General features: G+C 37.1%; 1 protein-coding gene across 6 annotated transcripts in view; it reads right to left on the bottom strand.

Annotated features, from left to right (window-relative positions):
* LOC139151103 (ankyrin repeat and fibronectin type-III domain-containing protein 1-like) overlaps positions 1-17,916 on the bottom strand; it is a 232,986-nt gene that overhangs the window by 40,289 nt on the left and 174,781 nt on the right. For 4 of the 6 annotated variants that reach the window (XM_070723646.1, XM_070723647.1, XM_070723651.1 and 1 more), the window contains 4 exons: positions 7,951-8,066; positions 5,885-6,030; positions 3,431-3,642; positions 2,003-2,185 (listed from right to left, as the gene is read on the bottom strand). In XM_070723646.1, the coding sequence (XP_070579747.1) occupies positions 2,003-2,185; positions 3,431-3,642; positions 5,885-6,030; positions 7,951-8,066 (657 nt within the window). Of the gene's footprint in view, positions 1-2,002; positions 2,186-3,430; positions 3,643-5,884; positions 6,031-6,172; positions 6,238-7,950; positions 8,067-17,916 lie in introns of all 6 variants that reach the window. The other 2 variants (XM_070723648.1, XM_070723652.1) reach the window with 1 other exon arrangement.

Raw genomic sequence — 17,916 nt, 5'->3', positions numbered from 1 at the left:
CGCATTCTGACGGAAGTGTGCAGGAGCTCTGTGCAACAGTACACTGACCAGGGCATGAAAAGAACAGGAAGAAAATTGACCAATCATTTCTGACGTCTTTCTGAAAAACTTTCACTTTTTCGCTTGTGCCTTCCTTGGCCTTTGATTACTTTCAATTCAACCTAAATTATGCGACAAAAAAGCATTTGCCACGGTGAGATTTGAAGAAATTCCTCACGTTATTTCTGAAAGAAAATTGTCTGAATCTCTTGCTGACGTCATGCTTCTGGAATGCACAATGCACAAAACATGATGTATTAAAATAGAAAGTAATTTATTCCAAGATAGAAAATTTTCTTCAAAACGAAGGAAGCGGTGTTCAGTAAATGGCATTTACTTATTTAAAACAAGAATTATGCACTTGCAGTTTGCGTCAAATATTTGGCGGAAAATTACCTCTGCAAAATTAATGACTATTTATCGCTCCGTCGTATAGTCTTGGGAATAAAGTGCGACAAGCAATGGTGGAAAGTAGAATTCTGGAAAGACCACACAATTCACAGGAATCACAGTCACGTACCCACACTGGATCAGAACAAACTCTGCAATGGATGACTCTTGAAATCATTCCCGACTGTGACTGAACTATTTGTCTTTCTCTATATTACCAGATAATCCACAACCAACGTCACGCCAACCTTGAAAATTCTGCATTCTCCAAGCACACACTCTCTCACGAAACACTCTCGTCTGGATTGTAACTCATGGCTTCTTACATTGGAAACTTTTTAAATCTATTATTAAACAAAATCTTCTGGATCGACAGACATTATGCTTAGGGCAATTTTTTTTTCATAATTTATTTTTTCGGGAATCAGTTGTAACCTTTAAAGCTTTCACCACCATGGTTTTTCCCAAATCCATTGTTTTCTATGGTAAAGTTGGACCTGTATACAGGGAACTGGGGGTGTAACCTTTAAAGATGTTTCAGTCATGATATCATTTTAAGAAATGATTAAAAATCCCTTCTTGTCTTTTGGGGGTTAAGCGTTTTTCCCTGACTAGGCTAGTTTGAAATCCGAATACTTGAATTTCATTTTTCATTCCGTCAACTCTAGTGTCAACCTTTCAAAAAATCTAAGCTTATGAAAGTGTGAAAGCTGTATGGCAAAAAAATAGTGTGATTTATATGACAAATTTATTATGTATGCGGTAGTACACATCCATGATCACATTGATGGGTTTAGAGACTATTTACAGAAGACTGCAAGCACTTGTATCTCAGACGCTTCTATTGACCTTCAAACAAATGTGACGACTTATATTCTCCTCGCCACACCTGCAGTCTCTGCTCCAGATGAACTGACATCTACGAAAAAGTACAAGCGTAATATAATATCTGTCTGACGCTTCAAATCTACTAGGTAATTTGTTTGAAGCCTTTAAAGTGGGACCAGTATAAGAGGAGAGAAATGGATCGATCATGTTTGTCATCTAGGATTTCAAAAGCTGGTTTCTTTTGACCGAATTTCCCTAGTCTCCCCAAGGTTCAGATATACGCACAAGATACTTACATCTGAGTGATTATGATAAAATTGTCCCATGAAATTCTCAAACACTTGAGCGTCACACAGTCCACGATATTAGTTGTTGAAATGCTTATATGTAAACATAACCTAAACTTACTTTTTGAACACGCCCATTAAAACACCTTCAGATGCGTATGTCGTGACTTAATTTTTAACAATGTGCAGGATGCATTGGTCTGATATACCCGACTTCCACCAGCAATTTTTTCAGTTCAAAATATTCCCATCCATTAAGTTGGATACACCTTGTATGGAACTAACAAACTTCTGTGGCCACCCACCATCAATGTCAGTTTTTGCTGTCTATTTGAAAAGTTGGTGAAAACCCCTAACATCAAAGTTTCGGCTTGTCCATTTTTTTTATGGAATATGACTGAAGTCTGCATACAGAAACATAAAACCGCAATTAAATAGACTGAAACATAAAAACTTACATCGTGGGTTTTCCCTGGCACCCATTTCAAGAAGTAGTTTGGCCATTGGTGTGTTGTTGGTCATGACCGCGATATCTAGTACTGTGAATTCCTCACAATTGACGGCGTTAATGTCAAGGCCATTACTTTCCAAAATTCCCTTGGCAGCCTCTATGTCTTGGTGTTCAACAGCCTCAAACAGTGCTGTGAGGTGTGAGGAGAGAGAGAGAGAGAGAGAGAGAGAGAGAGAGAGAGAGAGAGAGAGAGAGATGTAATATAATCATCAGTCACCTACATGGATTCACTGGTTCATTTTGATCAAGAAAAGCATCGGAAAGACTAATAAATACAGTAAACACGATTGGAACTATTTTTGGAGAAAAGGATCTTTTAATTGTTTAAATTTATTAAAAGTGTTAGGTGACTTACACCTTAAAGTTGCAATAGTACAAATTACCCATAAAAACGAGTGAATTGCAAAAAAAGAAGAGTAGATGAGCTTAAATTTGCTGATTAAACCAACACTGCTACAATATCTAATTATCCAAAATTAGTTCCAATTATGTTAACCCTTTGAGTGCAAATGTCCAATTTTGTCGCAGTTATAAATATAATGTGGAAAATTTTTATCAATTCGAGACAGTTTTTTGTTCAGATTTCCCCGAAATTTTGATCAAAAAACTCTGGCTAATAAAATGTTATGTCCATTTAGTCCAAAAAATTTCAAAAATATTACAGAAAAAATTCATAAAAATTGGAAAACTGATGCACAAAAGTTTTGGTGGGAAAAATTACAGCACTCAAAGGGTTAATATTTAACAATAAATGGGAATGAGATGTGTGTGAGATTTCTATTCCACATGTAGTGTCTCCTTTTCCATGGTGACTGTGATTTCTCCATTAATAGCAAACACAAATGGGTGAAATCTTCCTTACTCTTCAATGGTTTGCAAATTGGGTGGTGGATATTTCAATAATGACACAGTTGTTCTAATATCATATCTTTGCTCAAAGCTTAGCCTGTAAAGGGAGTCCTTAAAATTCATGCGGCATTCATTGTTAGTCTTTAACACTAAGTCATTTCAAGTGTCGGATATGAGAGAACCATCGTACATAAAGTTTAAACCCATTTGCCACCATGGTTTGACCCAAACCCATTGTTATCAATTGCAATTGTGGATCTGTTCACAGTGAGTCAGGGGTGATCAGATTAAACCCTTTCCCCCTCCAGACTTCGGCACACCCTATTGATTTCAATAGGGTGGGTGGATCTAACTTGAATTTAGGTCAGCTTGCATCAGAATGACAATTTCAGACCCTGAAATCCTGCATGGGAGGAAAAAATAAGTGTAGGATGGCCTGTCTTTATAGGAGCCATATCTCTCCCATAAATGCCATATCTGTGGGGCACAGCGATAAATTTCTTTCCCTAGCCAACAATGTAAGTACCTTTTATATCGGTGATTCCCCGGGAAGATTTCTTATTTCTCTCCTTATCTAACTTGTCAATTTCAGTGGCCAGGCTCTCTCTTCTCTTCCCTGAAAGTTTTCGGTAGAGCCTCTGGGGTGCAGACGGAGATGTCGGGATGGACGACGCTTTCACCTCATTGTTGTTGGGCTGCAGCAAGCTCTCCATGCTCTGAGCCTTCCGCACATCTCCGCTGTAAGAAACAGAATTTTTCAAAACATCATCAATCAGGGTAGGGGGGAGAGCAGGAGTTATATATAGACGGTAGTGTATACATTATCAGGTGGTTGAAAATTGTGGTTTGCAGGGATTCACATCTAGGGTAGCGTTTACACACCAGAGTCCCTTCATGTGTTTTCTGCATAAGTTATGAGCAAATGCAGAGTTTCTTCTCAGAAAAAAACAAACCACTGATGTTTAATTGTCTTGGTTTTCATTTAGACTCTCTCGTTACTCAGATACAACCAAAATTTCCTGTCACTACAATATGTAGCTTGTTTGGGGTACACCGAACTAATCTAGTAAAGGACCTGGATTTGTATAGATACACTGAAAGCATAAAGAACTTCAAGCAATTGTGACTCCACGGGCAAAACGGCAAAATTTTGCACAGAAAGTGATAAAAAGTACAAATTCAGCAAAGCTTGACAAAATTGTGAATACAAAACTAAATTTTCAAGAGTGTGCAGAAATGGAATAGAAAATAACTGCCTGCCTGTGGCATTAAAATTTTTTGGTGGGTAGATAAATTTTATGGTTACCTGCCCACTTGACACATGCAAATAATTTTCCGCAGGTAAGGTATGTGTGTGTACAGAGTGCAAGGGCGGGCGCTGGTACTCTTTTCTCAGGCAGGCAACTTTGCATAATTGCTTCCTTCAAATCTAGTTGTTACCTTCAATGTATTTCCTATACTGGCAGAAGTGTACAGATTTCATGGTTTTCGAAGCTGAAAAATTGTCTTACTCTTCATGCAGCTCACACCATGAAATGAAATGCTTTCCTAAATCATCAGTTGTGATTTGCTAATAAATACTTCATCAGGTCGCAGGTCAAACCATATGTAAATTAGAAATATACAGCCTGCTGCATACTATGAAAATTTGCCTTTATCACATTGCACTTTAAAATAGGGTTGTCACAAACTGCATAACTGTATATAGCATCCAATGTGTTTATGACAATTTTTTAATGATTTGTTGGATTTGACTTGCTCTGTCCATACATCCAATCTAAAAATTGCAAAAGCAATAATCAGGGTTTTGAGATACCCCCACAAAGCATCACTGGAATAAATCTGGGTGGACACTACCTCACTGCAATAACTGCTACATGTAGGTTTACGGCATTATGAGCAATACGTTTGGCTTTTTTTTTTTCACATTTACATTCATGCCCTGCACAGTACACTTCATACAAGTATATTTTCCCAACAGTGCTAACGCAAAAGTCTGAAAGCAAAATTTCATCACGACGTGATCAAACTGAAATCTGCATCAACTGGGGAGGGGTGAAAAGATGCAGAAACATAACCATGACAACGAGGGATACCAGGGACAAGACAGACACATCTCACATTGGATAAAAGAAAGAGAAGAAAAGAAGCTTGGGTATCTTTTTTGTTGTTAATTGTTCTCTTAACAAAGCAAGATTATTGCACAAAATATGGACACATCCAAATGAATTTAGTGAATTAAGGGTACTGGTTGGACAATATCTTTTGGCTGGATGAGCAAAATAAATGATTCTGATTGGGAGAGACAAAATATTCACATTAAATACAAAACTTTAATTGGCAGTGGAAAGATCTTGAGATGAAATGATGAATTTGATTGGCAGAGATAAGATTCTGAGTTGAAATAATGGATTTTGATTGGCAGAGGAAAGATGTCAGAGTGGAATATCAGATTCTGATTTGCCACACTGGAATATTAAGTTTTGATTTGCAGAGACAGAATCTGCCTGATTATTTTTACAAGGAACCAATTTTTTATCTTTGAGGACAATGTCAAAAACAGTCATACTTTGGAAAGGTTATACGGTACACCAAAAGTAGGTTGTATCAACCAATGTAAGCCTGGGAATAGTTTGGAGAAGGCGAACTGCTTTTCTGACAGGATAGACACTGGGAAGGGAGAGGGATTCGCCTACACATTGAGGTACATCACTGAAACAACGGGATGCCGCCAGGACAAACACAAACTGGATCAGCAAAACACTGTCAGGGAATCTCCATGACGACCGAGATAAATCGAACAACACCCTGAGGAGGTAACACTTGGATGACATGCGCCATGCGGAGTGGAGCTTGCAATTCTATCTGCTGTATCCGTGTATGTACGACATCCATGCCACGAAGAGAAGACACCAGCATGCCACATTTACGTGAACGTTTGATTTTTTCTTTGGGGGGACACAAATCCCCACATACATACCAATCAATCGAGATAGAACGTTGCCTAGTTGGAACTCGTTCGCCATGATCTCGTTTTTCACCCCTTTGGCTAAGTCGCCGGGCTAACCTGGCCAGCCCGCTACCGCTACCAACGTTGCGCATTCTTCGCTCTGTGTCAGGTGTTTGCTGTAATTTAGTTAACACACAACAACATGCCAGAGATCAGCAATTTAAATTTTTCACCCCACGCGCTACTACACAAGCCGTGTACATTTCCCCTCGCTCTCAGTCTCCTAAAAGGTGGTGTCTGCTGCGTGTGAGTACTTACTTTGGCATTGCAGGTTTCCGTACCATTGCTTTTAAACCCGCCTGATTGCTTGGGGCTATAATCTCCTGTAGTGTGATAAGTTTGAGACGGTGTAACATCACAACATGAGGAAAAAAAATGTACTTACACAAGTAGAAACACAACAAAATCAAGCAAAACAAGATACAAATGTACCACATGACTTACATTGATGAATTACAGCAAATGTCAAACAAGATATTGATATGCAAAAAACTCGGAATACATTTTAGAAACTGTAAGTTAATCTCTGAGTCAAAATATGATTATCACTCCGTGCAAGTGAAAGCTTAGAGACTTAACCTGAAATGACGTAAGATGAATTACTTTGGTGAAGAATTCTGTTTCACTTTTAGACGCACAGAAAAACTAATCTATTTAAACACAACTCATCAACATAGTTGACGACATCCAACAGTCTTCCGTTTCACAAAACATGAAAATGGAATACTTGCTGCTTACTTTTAACTGATTTCGTTTTTAAATATTCAAAACATCTAACATGCTATGCTCTTCAACAGTTCACTTGAAAGGGGCGTTTGCCTCCTGAACGTGATCTAATCACACTGCCAAGCTCAATTTGGAAGCAAGCAAATAGATTTTCTTCCCTACACACCAGGTATACTTTATAATTTTCTGATTTATTTATGATTTTACAATCTTACTCAAAACCTCATGAAATATACAAATAAAACTTCATAAATATCGATGAATTAGAAAATTGTGATTGTGAAACTGTGAAGTTCTCCAGTGACAGACACAGATCTATTCTTTTCAACAACTTGGAAATAATTTTTTTTCTGAATAATATAAGCTTATAATAATTAGCTTAAGTCCCTGTTTTGGAGCACAATTTTAGTTTTATGATCACTTGTAAAAAATGGCCTTGTTTCCAATATTCTGATGAAACTATTAAAATATTGAAACATTAATCACTATAAAATGATCATAAAATATTGGAAAATTCATCAATTGAGTATGGATCGGGGACTGACAGGACTTAGCATCATATCCAATTCATTAGATACGCATTCAGTAGCATTATGAAAGATATAGCACAGGCGTCAATTGCTGGGACAGTAAATTTTCTGACCATAGCTTATGTGATTAGAATAGGCACTGGAAGAATGGACAGGGTAGTAAATTCACCAAGGCTCACTGGCTGTGCTTATGACATCCACTGAACCCATTTCGAAAATTGACTTTGCTGTCAACCTTTCGCAAATAACAATGTAAGTAGTTGAATTTTCTTGTTGAAGTACAGAGCAATTTTCTTTTTTTCCCCCTTTACCGTAATCAGGCCACTGTAAGTCATCAATAAATTTGGACAAAGCTAAATAAGTCGGCAAGGTTAACTCATAGTGATGATCTCTGATCTCTCCAGGGTAAACTATCGTTTCTGCAATTGCCTTCACTATCGGTTTAGAGAATTGACTCGATATGTCACAATTCAGCCAGTAATTCAGAGCAAGCAGCATGACTTATGCCCAAAGTCATCTAACAAGGGAAGATTTTTTTCATCTAAATGCTTCTTCTTGACTTACACCCTTGGAAATTAATTCTTAGCTGTTCGTAAAAAACTAATATTCAAATTTTGATACAATTCTAAGTCACATTCTTGTAACATAGTAAACGTCAAAAAATTTGGCATTAATGTAATACCCTAGAATGACAGAAAAGACGACTTCCACGTGTTTGAAAAAAAAAAGTGAAACAGCTTATAAATGGTCACATCTAAAAGTTAAATTAAGTTTACTCACTGCCTGAAGAGGTTGAGAGTTCAGAAATATGGTTGCCTTGGAGTTTTGCAGGTCTTCTTGTGACGAGCTGCCTCTGTTCTCCCTGCCTACATCGTCCCCAAGTTGCCAAGCAGCGCCTACATACAGAGAAGTCGAGACAAATCACACATTACAGCATCAACTTTGGGATGCCAACGTGCAGAGTTTCACACCGCGCTGCAGCCGTGAGCTTAAAATAAATCCCAGCCTTGGTTTTTGTGTGTGTGCGGAAACAATGTCACCAAGATGACAGCGTTCGGTGGCAAAACAACAGCAATGCGTCCAGAAATATCACACTGGTGAATATCGTTTGCTTCCAAACTTCATTCAGTCTTGCATGTTATCGGTTACCTGGCTGAATTCTAATGACAATTTTTTTTCGAGTGGACTATTCTATTTCGAGGCAGGAGCATTAATCCAGACATTTCATGATGTTTTGCCCAAGGCATTCACATCTTTAACATCCTATAGTGTAACTCACTTGAGCTTCTTAATTTTTAAATAAACTTTGAAAGTGATTAGTCCTCATGGTTGCATTTTTTCTGTTGCTGTGTTTTACTGAAAAAAGCCAGATAAATGAACGACAAAACGACCCCCTCTTTCTACCACTCGATAATACCTCAATACAGAAATGGTACAGTCCAAATGAACGGGCTTATGCGTAAACTCTTTCAGTGCGGAATATTTTTGGATCTGTCAGATTCGCATATCAATGCTTGCTCTAGTTGAATGAAAATATTCTGAATTCAGAGTAATGTCAACATGTTTTGTAACATTTTCGCTCAATTCCCAGGGAATTTAAAATAGATGGAAGGAAACAAAAGGTTATTTTTCCGTGAGATATACTTTGCTTTTTTTTTTCTTCTCAGAGCAAGAAAAGACAATTCCACGACATTTTCACATGACTGCATGACAGAACATCATGAATTGGAACTTTTTCATCAAGCTAGCATTTATACTGTATTTGGTAAAAAGAATGAATTGTACTGATAAAGAAGACACTAAAATCATTAAAACTAAATCATACAACTGTGTATGCAATTTTTAAGGTTGCGCAAGGCATGGGATTCACTTCCCGGATTTCCAAATGGCATGTTTGATCAGGTCGCGGAAATGAATAAATGACTCTCCAATTTATATTAACTATGCATGCAAATCGTTAATATTTCATTAACTGTCCAGTTTACTTCATATCTCATATCTCGTTCTAATTAAATTTTAACTTGATGAAGAATGACTCCACACATAAAGTGCTGAAACAAATACCATCCGGAAAGAGGAAAAGAAATGTTAAAAATCTTTCAAGACTAAAATCTGACAAGAAACAGAGACATTTTATGCATCCATTTCTTAGACATGATTCACAGCAACACCGTGATACTTTAAGCAATGTTCACACAACCCTTTAGCTGAATGTACGAGTTAGGATTTCATATGCATGTACCGGTACATTAAATATGGCACCAACATGCATGTACATCAAATACCATATCAACATGAAGGGTGCCATTTGATGCCAAGTAAAAATTGACCAAAACATTTGCATAATAAAATTGATTTCATAACTTACCTTAGCCAGTCGCATCTCCGAAACATTATACCAAAGACGAACACCGCTCACAAACTCATACTCATCCACTCATCTATCACTCTAGTTTTCAAAGTTAATAAAAAGAAGACAGGAAACAGTGGCTACTGATTGGCTCATTCAAATTAAACTAGAAACCAAGCAACCTATCGGAAACATGTAATGATACTTAATGATGTCTGATTGGCCAATTGTCTAACACCAAACTGTCAAACAACCAATCGTGCTCTCCTTCTTTGCTATCATTCCAAGAAAACCTGACCAGGTCAGTAACCATTACTTGTCACTCAAACCAAGCACACTGCAATTTCAACTCACAATATAATTCAAGAAATTCCTACCTCCAATGGCAATCATTTCCATGACTATTTTCACAAGACCAGCATTAATGCATCTGACAATTTTTTTTGTGTACAAAGAAAAGTCTCAGTCAATCTCCCCAAGCATTTTTCTTTTTATTGACTTCTCAAAGTTGTAACAACTTCAGCTCCGATAAATTTACACTACGGTTACACGTAGGTAATTGAATTTCACAGGAATAACAAAATGACCAGCCTCTGAACAAATAGCTTGGCAACATCATGGTTGCCTTTTTCCCTTAGTAACAATTGCCATGGTAACAGGCAAAAGGATGGTTATTTGAGAAGTACATGAAGTTACGCATGTATACGTTCAGCTACTGTCTTTTCATTGGAGCCAGGCTAAAAAAGACAATGACTTTCCAACATCTGAATGGATTCAGTGATTTGCATACAGGGATGCACAGCATCTGCATCATAAGACTGCCTTGTGTTGGGATGGGAAATGAGAAGGTTTTTTGAAATGTAAATTGTCACACAAAATTTTAGGGCTGGATTGAATTCATAAAGTTCATCTAACGTTGCAGCCCCGTTGATATTTCAGTAATTTGGATGATATCCATTTATTGATGCAATGATTCAATGCCATAAAACTGAAATTCAAATTCAAAATACCCCGGTATATGAATATGACAACTGACAAGACCCAGTGAACCATTAATATAGTAATATGGATGTCGGTCTTTTTTCATGTATCTTTCAAGGACACATACTTTCGTTACTGATTAGGGAGAAAAGATTCTGAGTGGATGTTTCGCTTGAGAAGTAGGCCAGTGTATAAATTCATTTCTGGTCTCAATGTCATGGCCATGTCCTTAGATCAAGAATTGACCGGCAAGATCCCCTAATCAGACGGCCCTTGTGAAGTTGTTCAGGAGAGCCTAACACAGCACAGTGTAAGTTCGGCCATGCTGAAAAAGGCAATAAAATTACAGTTTATTGGCGGTGAAACTGGTACTATTAGGTTTTAGTGGAGCTTGTATTTGACCTTGGCAATCAAATGTACATTGAATTTTCTGTCACACCTCCATGGTTTTCATCGCTGCTTTGCTATAAATGAACTTGAGTGAAAACAACCATGACTTGATCAATGCATGTGTCAATAAAAATTGCTCAGGAAGAGAATTAGAATTAGAATTAGGGATTATGAAAGTTTGAGGACACAGTTTAAACCATGAATGTCTTGTGGTTCATTGGTAAATGTAAAGCACATCTACAGGTTGGTAAATATGATATACATCTCCGGTCCTGATTCAAGGAACTTGCCGTTGGCCTATATGGAATGTATGTCAGTCTTACATCACCATTGTAAATATTTTTGTGTGAGCAAAATGATGCCACCTACATTCAAAACAGCCCAGCGACAAGAGCATTATCCTGTACATTGAAAACATGTGCCTGGTACTGTTTCACTGATATTTCTTAGCCATCATGTATGGCTGTCTTGAACAAAGAAAGAAGAGTTATGACAAAACACCATCTCAAGAACAGTGAATAGCTTTGAAATACAAACCAGCTGATATTGTTTGAAAGGCACAGACAGCTGCAAATACTGCTTCAAGAAAAGTAAGTTTCCAAGAAAATGTATCCCTAATTTTCGCTCTCAAGATACTTCAATTAGAGATGCTGATTCTTCATAAAGAGGTCAAAGAATGATAATTAATGTATCATCCCCTTCAAAAAACATAGGGACAATGCCCCTGTAGCTACTATAGACTTGAAGACGTACATAGTATAATATTAGATAATATGTACTCAGACTAGAAACGATAGCCAGGAGAGAACTGTCTTGTAGGTCCATAATTTCCTAGCCATCAGCCTCTAACATAGAATATACAATCAATCATACATGTGGATGTAAAAGCAACTATATGGGGCTGATATTGCCATGTGTAGTAAGAAAACAATTGATATAAAAAGTGTGACTGTTTTTTTAAAAAAAGGAATAATGATGAACACGGCACATATATGAATATTTGAAGCAAATTTCAGAAAAATGCTGTAGATATTTTTTTGCGGTTTGGATGGTTGAAGTAGTGCATAAAAAATTTGAAGCAAATTGGAGAAGCGTTTCAGAGAAGCTGTGAATATGCTCAATAAAAGAACTTTTTGAATTATTATTAATGTCAAGGGTATCAGACAAGAACTGATGAGAAACAAATCTAAAATAGTTCAACCCTATGGACCTACTTGCATACCAAATATTGAAGTTGTCTGATCAGCAATTTGGAAGATCTTAGAGGTGTTATAAGTTCAATATTATCATATTTAGTTCATCTGTAAGAACCTGTATACCAAATATCAAAGCTATCAGACGAGTTTTTTTTTGAGAAATAATTTTTTTGACCATAAATGGCAAAAATTGCCCCCAAAATACAAAATTGTAGATTTCGTCATAATTTGAATACATCATATTTCGATCATCCCTATGAACCTGTATACCAAATATCAACGCTGTCAGACAAGGGCTTTTGATGAAATAAATTTTTGACCAAAAATGACAAAAAAATTCCTTAAAAATACAAATTTGCATATTTCATCACACTTTGAACAACTCTAAGTTGGCTCATTCCTTGGGAACTGTATACCAAATATCAAAGCTATCTGACAAGCGGTTATGAAGAAGATTTCTTACCAAAAACGCCTTTTTTGAGCTAATTTGCATATTTTCAACAAAATCAAAAAAACAAAAAGAACACTTTCTCATAATCATATTGTGCCCCTTCACAAGAAATATTAAATCTGTAAGTACTGCGGTTCTCAAGATATTTGAGTGGATGGACATCCTCACAAAGGGACATACATACATACATACCGGTACATACATACAGAATGACGACAGACGCCGGACGGATATCCATCCCAATAGCTTCTATAGACTATAGTCTATAGTAGCTAAAATGAATTGACCATTTAGTGTTAATTTCTGAATGTTGTTACAGTACTTGTAACATGTACTGTACATTGACTGACTATAAACAAGCTGCTACATTAAATCACATATGATACTAAAACATGCATTGTTTGAAAGGCCATTGGGCTACATTGAATGTATGTAAGTCTTACATCGCCAATGTAAATGTTTGGTGCAAGCAAACTGATGCCGACTGTATTCAAAACAGCCAAGAGACCACATAAGATATCTCTCAACACAAAATGAACTGGGAATCAGTGCATTGCCCGGCATACTTTCTGCACGGAAGCAATTTCACGGAATCAACATCTTCTGGCACGATCTAATGGCGTCCGCTTTACCCCTGTCTCGTCACATTTATTTCATGGACTGTTAGCTACAAATAAGAAACGCAGAACTGGAGCATGGCTGCGAGTGCGCTGTTTGCATAACAATGAGTCTCACCTGAAACCTCAGTGGAGACGGAAAGAAAAGTGCCCTCATTGGTGGGCAGGTAATGGTTTGTTTGTGAAGGAATGGATTAGGCTCTGCAGTATCAATTTTCAGTTCGCTCATCAAGATGCATGCAAAACAAATAAAAAAGCAGCCACCTACAGAGGCTTCACTGCTCTGATAATTTTTTCATTTAATTTTTGGTTTGAAGTATTAAATGCCCTGTGTGATATAGATTGCAGCCATTATTCTCGAAGCTGAGATAAAACCTGTTTCTTGCGTATTTACCTTTATAAATGTTCAACAAAAGCTACTTAAACATCGCATGATGACATTACAGTGCAGCTGTCCCAAGGTCAATAACGTTTTAGGTTTCAGATGGATTCTGCCCACTGCATTACGCCAACTTTGTTGTGGCAGCTTGTGTTAAAACATGCAAAATATCAACAGACTTCAAAATGTAGGAGTCTTGAAGAACAAGAAATGCGAGTGTGCTTCTGAAAATCTATGTTCACATGTACTTATTTCTATACCTTTACATCCTTCAAATTAATATTTTACAATGTGCGACACACTAGGGCTTTGTGATCTATAGGAAACACTAACACATCATGATCTTGTCACTAACAGCACTACAAGGGAATTCTTTTGGACATAATTCCTATCGAGAGATTTCACAATGAATTGGTCTGACCAAAATTGATGGGTTTTTGTCAGAGCATGACAGAGAGAGTACTCTATTTGTGCACGACATCAACAATAGTGAACTGAAAATCAAACTTTGACAATTCATATACCTTATCCTACTTCATCTAGAACACTCCAACCTTTGGACTTTGCCACAAGCAAAAAGTTCTTGATACAGGTCACTGTTTTGCTATATTTCTTCCAGGGAATATCTAATCCTGTGCTTATTATATGAAAATCTTATTGGATTAGCAAATCTCGCTGTCGGCAAAATTTACTGACTTGAAACTAAAGACATGAAGAAGGCAGCAGTTTTTTGTGAAGTTCACCAATACACAAACTTTTCAATAATCAGGGATTGTGCAGCTGTTTCCAGCTGGAAAATTTGAAAAGACAATATTGTGGGCCTAACAACAAAAGACATACCGGTAATGTTATTTTGGAAAACACTTGAACATTGCACTTATCATACAGAACATAATTTTGTATTGAAGAATTTAAAGTTCGAATTCCTTCCAAAACAGAAAGCTGAGAAATTATAAACAATGTGTCTGTCACATATTATTTCTGAGTTCAATTAGTTTCTCTCTTGTTCGTGACATTGAAACATAGCATGTACCAAGGTGTGCACGAATATGTAAGGTTTCAGTGAGTGTTCAGACACTGAAATGGACAAATACAATTAAAATAATAAATCAAATGTGAATGGTAGAAGGCAAACTCGAAGCAGTCAAGCAAAGAATGAGCCAGTATCAAATGTGTCTCACATGGCATGTTCTGGAAAAATCATGTCTCAAACAGCCCTAGGATATTTACATTTGCCTTGTTCTGAAGTATAGAGATAGTACACTGATGATTTCACTACCCAGAAACCAAACTCTCTCATACCTCAGGTTTTCCTGAGGATTAGAAAATTTGCCTTTCACCAACATCTCTGTGAAAACACGACGTGCTGATTTTATTTGATGGCAAAGATGAAGATTACTATCTTTGATTGTGATCTTGAGAGTGTATGTATTCAAATGATGGCCGTTAAATCAGATTTTTACGAGGGAAAATACTGTTCCACATGACTTGATCTATAGGAAGGGTATCCATAAAATATGAAGAAGCAGCTGTCAGTTACTGCTTGGCAAACTTTGCATGAAGTAAAGATTTTGGCCTTTTATTAGTGGCGTATAATTGAGGGCAGGCAGACAGGATTTGACTGTATCCCTTTGAAAGGTTACAGAAATTTGAGCATCGATGTTTTAAGGGACGCCTCATTGCTTTTTGATGCGGACAAAATTGGATATTTGGTGATACAGCGTAGGGGTTTGGATGTGTGACTTAAGCCAAAGTGCAGCCTGCCAATATAATAAAAGTTAATGCATGATAACAAGCTGGGAAGCATATGTAGAGACATCTATGCTATGATCATTTTACAATCTCTCTTGTTGATAGTCTGCAACTTAGAGACTCAATATGTGATGTGTAATCAGACATTCACTATTCCATTCTTAACATCACTCTATGCAATGATCAATTTTTATTTCTGTTTGATGAGCAAAGCTCCCGGAAAGTCAACTTCCTGTCTGTGAACGGCATTTGTATTTTTGTACGGCTTAAACTAATATCAGGATTGAGGTGGTTGGTTTAGCTGGGATTAATTCCAAGAGTTTGATTTTGTGGGGAAATCAAGCTTGACATTTGCAAACTTGTGTGTTTTTAAAATCCTGATCAAATGAGCCTCACCTTTGTTTGATTTCTACGTCAGACATCTGAACAAGTTGCAGGTCTGACAACATTTTTAATTTATACAGGTATATAAAAATCTTTGAAATTAGGTTCTGTTCATTCACTTTTTTCCAAAGTCACATCCAGAAAGTTCACCTTTTGTCACAGTTGCAATTGAAAGAACCCTTATCATTAACAACAAATTGAAAAGGAATTTAAAACAATGACCTGAGTGAAACTGATACACACAAAAAGCAATGATTTTAGTAATCTAGTTGGTACTGAACACAGTCTTGTAGATTATTTTGGACCAGATGAAGATTCTACTAAAAACTGAACTGATACATGAAAGGCTTGTTATCATTTAATACTACATACACTGTTAAGTTTGTTTATATTTTGGCTGAATATGTGTCAAAGCAAATGTAGGTCATCTTAATCTTCCTAATGGGTTCTCGAAATTAAACGTGAAGTATGTCAGCAATATTTTGTAGTACTCTGTAATATTTCACCAATGTTTGCACGTTTCAATAGCTATCACAACATGAATGCAAGTCACTGGATCAATTTGATCAGATTTAATTTTATCAGAAAGCTGCAATGTGTGTTAATATTCTTTTTTTGCCAAATTTTAATTGACGGTAATTCATGATGAATTCTGGCAATACTACCCAGATCAAAGAAACTGTCATGGCACATCTTGTGGCTGAAGGTCGGACCAATGTTAGCGAGTTGACATTTACGATCATTAAAATCTAAATATCGCAGTGCAAAGTGGTTAACATATTGTCACCTCTGGCGACTATTTCTTCATTACAAGTGCATAAAAGAGATGAAAGCAAAGAATTATATTATTTCATTTTCGGGCAATGAAATGAGAAAACTATAAATGGTGTATGAGAAGTCGTTTTCTTTTGATTGGGTGATACACAGTCCCTCCACCATATTGGTTGAGAGGATCATTGTCAGTGACATTAACACCCGGACTGGACAATCCTCCCTTGAACAATGTAACAGGGCAGTTTAAGGTAGTTGTTGAACAATTGAATTTCATCACACAAAGCCCTGTGTATCTCAACACGGTTGACTACATACCTAAGTGGCTTGTTACAATCCAAATTACCTGCCCTCAGCTTATTTGTTTAGAGGACACCGAGTTTTTCTCTTATACAATTGAATCTGTCTATAAAGCCAGCAACAAAACACAGCCGTCAAAAAAGGTCTACTTTGTCCAAACAATAATTGATGTGAAGCAAAAACTGGACAATCACAGTCAAAATGAAAGCTGCCAACAAAAGATGGAAAATTCAGAAAACCAATGCCCTGATGACTTCACTGACAAACTTTGTAAACTCTGTACCGGTATATACATGTAATGCACAAGAACATCTAAATTGTTGCTGTATTTGGTTCATCATTGCATTGTCAAAGAAGATGGCGATTATTTATAATTTCTCATTCTCAAAAACAATAATAAGAAATAAGCTTACACAGAGAGCTGAGGTCAAAGTAGATGCTATCTGAGTTAAGAATTTCTTTCCCTTTCCCCCTGTTTTATGGAAAGTTTAATACAGTCCCTGTATTTTTATCTTGTTTTTATTTGGAGAGGTGACGATGAAGAGTTCAAAGTCCAAGACAAAGCATGCAGGTACATTGGTGCAACTGTTGATTTCTTGGGGGGGGGGTTCCAACCTAGTTGCTGTAATCGAACTGTTGTTGATGTCTGTGTTTGCGGATGAAAGAAATGTTTGTAACCATGGTGGCTATGTCGACTATTCCATGAATAGTCCCAACCCGAACGGTTCAGGCAGTCGTGGTTCTGAGCGTGTAGTGTACATGCACAGATGACATTAGTTGAGGTGTAACACGGTCACTGAACACCTTTAACAAACACAAAACACAAGAACACTACACTTTCCTTTGAAACTGCAAATCTGTGGACGTAACTGTAGACTATCATGTTTCATGTATGTCAATCACACCAACCTTTCAAACTGGGCAATGCAGAAGGCAGGCTCCGCCGAACTCACCAACGTTACGAACTAGAATCGCTCGCAGCTGTCAAACTTAGGGTGAGAAATCGGCGATGACTTATGTGCGGCTGCTGGAATTAAGACGCCCTCCATTCACTTAAGAACCTCACAAAATACTATTTACATCCATAAGGTATAATGCTGCCAACATCATTAAGCGAACCTTTGAAAAGTGCCCTCAAATAAAAAAACTAGCGAAACACTCACTTTTTTCAGTTG

This window comes from Ptychodera flava, chromosome 15 (assembly GCF_041260155.1).
Source record: "Ptychodera flava strain L36383 chromosome 15, AS_Pfla_20210202, whole genome shotgun sequence".
NCBI lineage: Eukaryota > Metazoa > Hemichordata > Enteropneusta > Ptychoderidae > Ptychodera > Ptychodera flava.
The sequence above is the reverse complement of the archived record's forward strand: the minus strand, read 5'-3'. Positions and strand labels throughout refer to the sequence as shown.